Source organism: Betta splendens, chromosome 10 (genome assembly GCF_900634795.4).
Source record: "Betta splendens chromosome 10, fBetSpl5.4, whole genome shotgun sequence".
Classification (NCBI taxonomy): domain Eukaryota; kingdom Metazoa; phylum Chordata; class Actinopteri; order Anabantiformes; family Osphronemidae; genus Betta; species Betta splendens.
The window spans coordinates 19,587,168-19,591,642 of NC_040890.2; the positions used below are offsets into that span (position 1 = coordinate 19,587,168).

General features: G+C 52.6%; 1 protein-coding gene across 3 annotated transcripts in view; it reads left to right on the plus strand.

The window, feature by feature from the left end:
• The window catches only part of pcdh12 (protocadherin 12), an 11,744-nt gene extending 9,037 nt beyond the window's left edge, over nucleotides 1–2,707 (plus strand). For 2 of the 3 annotated variants that reach the window (XM_029165003.3, XM_029165004.3), the window contains exons 5-6: nucleotides 2–163; nucleotides 249–2,707. In XM_029165003.3, coding sequence (XP_029020836.1) covers nucleotides 2–163; nucleotides 249–496 — 410 coding nt within the window. In that variant the 3' untranslated portion in view covers nucleotides 497–2,707. The remainder of the gene's footprint in view (nucleotide 1; nucleotides 164–248) is intronic. The other variant, XR_008695997.1, reaches the window with a different exon arrangement.
• Nucleotides 2,708–4,475: the final 1,768 nt, after the last annotated feature.

A 4,475-nucleotide genomic window follows, 5' to 3' on the forward strand; every position in this document is an offset into this window, starting at 1 on the left:
GACGAGGTCTTCTACGCGGGCGGCCCGGCCTGGGGCTCCAGACTCTCCCTGCCTCTCGTGGGCGATTACCACCACAACGTCTTCGTGCCCAACGAGCCTCCGAGCGCTGAGAGCGAGCTGCTCCCTCGCCACGGCCTGGACTCGTCCTCCTTCTCCACCTTCGGTAACTATGGCTCCGTCCTCACCATTTCCAGGCCGCTTCCTGCCTCCGTCTGCCAGTGACCCATCGCCTCCTTGCCTCCTCTCAGGTAAAAGCCCAGAGAAGGAGGCGGCGCTGGGCGGAGCCCTGCTGTCTGAGGTCAGCACGCTGTTTGAGATGCTGCTGACGCAGAAGGCCGACGCCCACCCCGGCCCGCGGCCCGACGTCCTGTACCGGCTGTCTGCGGCCTACCGCCGCTCGCTGGGCCTGGACGGCTCCACAGGCCCCGGCGCCACGAGGCCCCGCAGGGCCGAGAGGCGACCGGGCCTGGATGCTGCTCCTGGGCCTCATCAGTAGCTCAGATGTGGCTTCAGAACACTTGATGCAGTCACAACAGGGCGCCACAGAAAGCGCTCCGTGCTGGAGACGTATGTTGGGATTTTAGAGGCATTAATCGTACAATCCTGAATGTAAATAAATGCATCTGTAAATAATGCCACTGTAGAATCACACAACACAAAGGATGCGGCCGCTGGAGCCACACGTGTCTTTATAGAAGAGATACGAGGCTCGGAACAGATCAAGAAGACAAACAAAGAGGGCGCAGGAAGTGGAGGAGCATCTGAGGGGAAAACAGAGGCACAGGAGCCCCACGTGGACCCGTCACTGGTGGGAGGTCCACTGGGAGCCCACTGGTGGGAGATCCACTGGTGGGAGATCCACTGGTGGGAGGTCCACTTGGAGCCCACTGGTGGGAGGTCCACTGGTAGGAGATCCACTGGGATCCCACTGGTGGAAGGTCCACTGGGAGCCCACTGGTGGGAGATCCACTGGTGGGAGGTCCACTGGTAGGAGATCCACTGGTAGGGGATCCACTGGGAGCCCACTGGTGGGAGATCCACTGGTGGGAGGTCTACTGGGATCCCACTGGTGGAAGGTCCACTTGGAGCCCACTGGTGGGAGATCCACTGGTAGGAGATCCACTGGGATCCCACTGGTGGAAGGTCCACTGGGAGCCCACTGGTGGGAGATCCACTGGTGGGAGGTCCACTGGTAGGAGATCCACTGGTAGGAGATCCACTGGGAGCCCACTGGTGGGAGATCCACTGGTGGGAGATCCACTGGTGGGAGGTCTACTGAGATTGCACTGGTGGAAGGCCTACTGGGAGCCCACTGGTGGGAGATCCACTGGGAGCCCATTGGTGGGAGATCCACTGGTGGGAGGTCCACTGGTAGGAGATCCACTGGTAGGAGATCCACTGGGAGCCCACTGGTGGGAGATCCACTGGTGGGAGGTAATGAAACCAGCGCTCGCAGATCAGGATCCGATGAGGTGCCTGATGCGCTTCACCGTAAACATGTGCCGCATGTTCAGGGTTTGTTTTTCAGGTCAGTCATTAAAAAACAAGAAGTGACAATAAAAACTCACAATGCTTTGGTAGAAAACAGGAAGTGAAGGAAGGAACCAAGCAGCAGGCGGAATCTGGCTTTAGTGCTGAATCACAAGCTGTGAATTCATTGTTTCCTCTTTTGTCTCCCACCTGAGAACTCATCACACAGAGCAGCACCAGAACCACAAGGTGTTTGTTATTAGGAGGCTACTTTTCAAAGTGAGCAGAGAACTTTATACGTTTTGAAATGTTTTTAATAAAGTCAATGTTGAAACAAAACGCTGCCCAAACCTCAGAACTTCTCTGAAAGCTTCATCCAGCATCAACCACCCGCTTCAGATGTTATCAGCTATAACGAATGGGCTGATCAGAACTTATCAGCGCATTCGTACGGGCCAGTAGGTGCCTGCTCTGCCTCCTCGCGAACAGCTAACAGCTAAGAGCTAACAGCTAGCTAAGTTGCTATGTTAAGCAGCTTTAGAGCTTATTGTGGTTAGGGTTAGGGCTGGATAACGGGTGGGGGGTTCAGGTTACAGTTAGCTAACACAACACCGCTAGCTACTTGCTAAGTTATGCTCGCTAATAAATCAAAATTAAAAACTTCGATCCTTCTGTCGGAACAACAACCGCTCAACAGCGCCCCTACTGACTCTGCTGGTTAAATCATCCGAGCCGTGATCAACCTTACGGATCAATGACGACGACCTACTGCACCTATTCACCTCTGCCAGCAGGTAGATGGGCACCTACCGGCTCATATGTATGGGCTGATAACCACTGATAATGACCACTGAATGGCGCGATAACGTCAGAAGCCGCTCCATCAACAGCATCACCAACATCAACAGAATCATCAGCATCACCAGCATCACCAGCATCAACAGAATCACCAGCATCACCAGCATCACCAGCATCACCATCATCACCAGCATCACCAGCATCACCAGCATCACCAGCATCACCAGCATCACCAGCATCACCAGCATCACCGAGTGGCGGGTGCAGGAAACAACCTGAGCCCTGATTTGAAGCAGTGTCAGATGAATGGCTGCTGCCGCTCCAGTCGCCGCTGCCACTTTATAATAAGACATTTTTACATAACACAAACCTGCTTTTCTTAAGGTCTTGTTTTGTTTCTTCATCACATGTTCCTTATTATAAAACCACTTAAACTGTCCTTGTATTTTTGTTCCTCTGCTTCTATAAACGCCTCACGCTGAGTCCTCGTATTTTAAGCAGCGCCAGCTTTCTCTGAGGTTTGTGTTTATTGAGAAACGCTGTAAATAATTCTGTTGCCCTTGTGTTCTCTGGATCTTAAAAGGTAAAATCCAGCTCAGCTCAGTAAACATCAAATGAGGCCTGAGCCTCTGCAATGAGCCCAGCGAATAGAGATAATATTAAAAGTAACTGGTCCAATTTATTTCACCGAAGGAAACAGCAAAACAAAGGCTCGTCCCCAGAGATGGACAGTAAAGAGGAGGAGCGGGAGCAGCCGCCCCGCGGAAGGAAATGGATCTGGAAGCTGCTAATGCAGAGCTTGCTATTAAATGTGCCACCTGTGAGCTACCGTGTGCGAGAGGAAGCAAAAACTCAATAAAAACTCGATTAAAACAACACTAGTATTTTATTTGAAAAGCCAAACAATATAAGTGGAGCATAAACTCATCTCTGGCAGAAATGCGAGGATGTTTGGGCCGGAGAGCGAATCCCAGGAGGAGCCGGAGCCGGAGCGGATTCACCTGCTGCAGAATAAAACGGGCCTCGATGGAAATGTAAAAAACAAACAGCAGTGAATAAAAGCAGACGCATAAACAGCATGAGAACAACAGGTGCTTCATTTTGCTCCAGTCATCATTCATCTGAGGTGATGAAGGAGCTGAACATCAGTGAACCAGGAACAACAGACTGAAGCTGACGGGAGGGTGGGATGGACCAGAACTTCACCTGGGACCGGTTCTGATGAGCAGCACTTACGTAAAAACAACTGAGCATCAAACAGCTCCGTCCCTCAAACTCCTTCAATCTGACTGCGAACGGAGCCTGTGATGCAGCGATGTGTGTCTGAACGTGTCCGTGGGTGCGTGTGTTCACGTTGCTGCTGCTCTCTGAGCCTCAGCTGCTTCTTTGACTTCGTCCTGAAGCGTTCGCTCTGCAGGTATTGATTGTTTGGCTGCGTTTCTGCGAAAAAAGCTGTGATTCACCTGAAGCCTCAAAACGCTGCTGCTGCAGGAAACAGCGTCGTGTAGTGAAGAACAACATTCATGTATTAAACTACACAAACATGAACAACGTGTGTTCATCCAGGAAACACAAAGCAACACTAACGTGTGCGGATGAAGCTGCTCGGACACGAGGAGCCGCCGTTCGTGGGCCACTGGAGGGCAGCAGCAGCCTGTGGATGAGCAGCCACCAGCGCCACAAGAAGCTCCATCCAGGAGCGATAAGCAGAACAGAACCAGAACCAGCCTGCGTTCAGCAGAGGTCCGGCCTTTCAGAGCAGCACCACGGCTCGGAACCACACTCCACGCAAAGCGGCCCATTTTAAAAGGGCTCCTACAGCTCCCTGCTGAGCACCGCAGGTCGGACGGGCCTGTTTGTGCCGTTACCTCGGCAACCACGGGTACGGGCCGGACCGGGCCACGTGTAGAAGCACAGACAAAGCCAGTGTTCTGATGACAGGAAAGGTTCGGAGTCGAGCCGCCGACCCGTTAAGAGAAACCACACGGGTCTGGTTCTGCTGCCGCTGGTGGAGGTAGGTTTTATCAAATGGACACAACAGTCAGACACCAGAACCAGCAGGAGTCAGAGCTGACGCATGAGAAGAGAAGGTGAAGGCTGCGTTTAAAAGCAGGAAGAAACAAACAGGAGAGAGGAATTCTTCATGAAGTTATAGAAGCAACTTCACTGTTTAGGTGTCAGTGACCTTCTTCTGAGGGAAAGTGTGT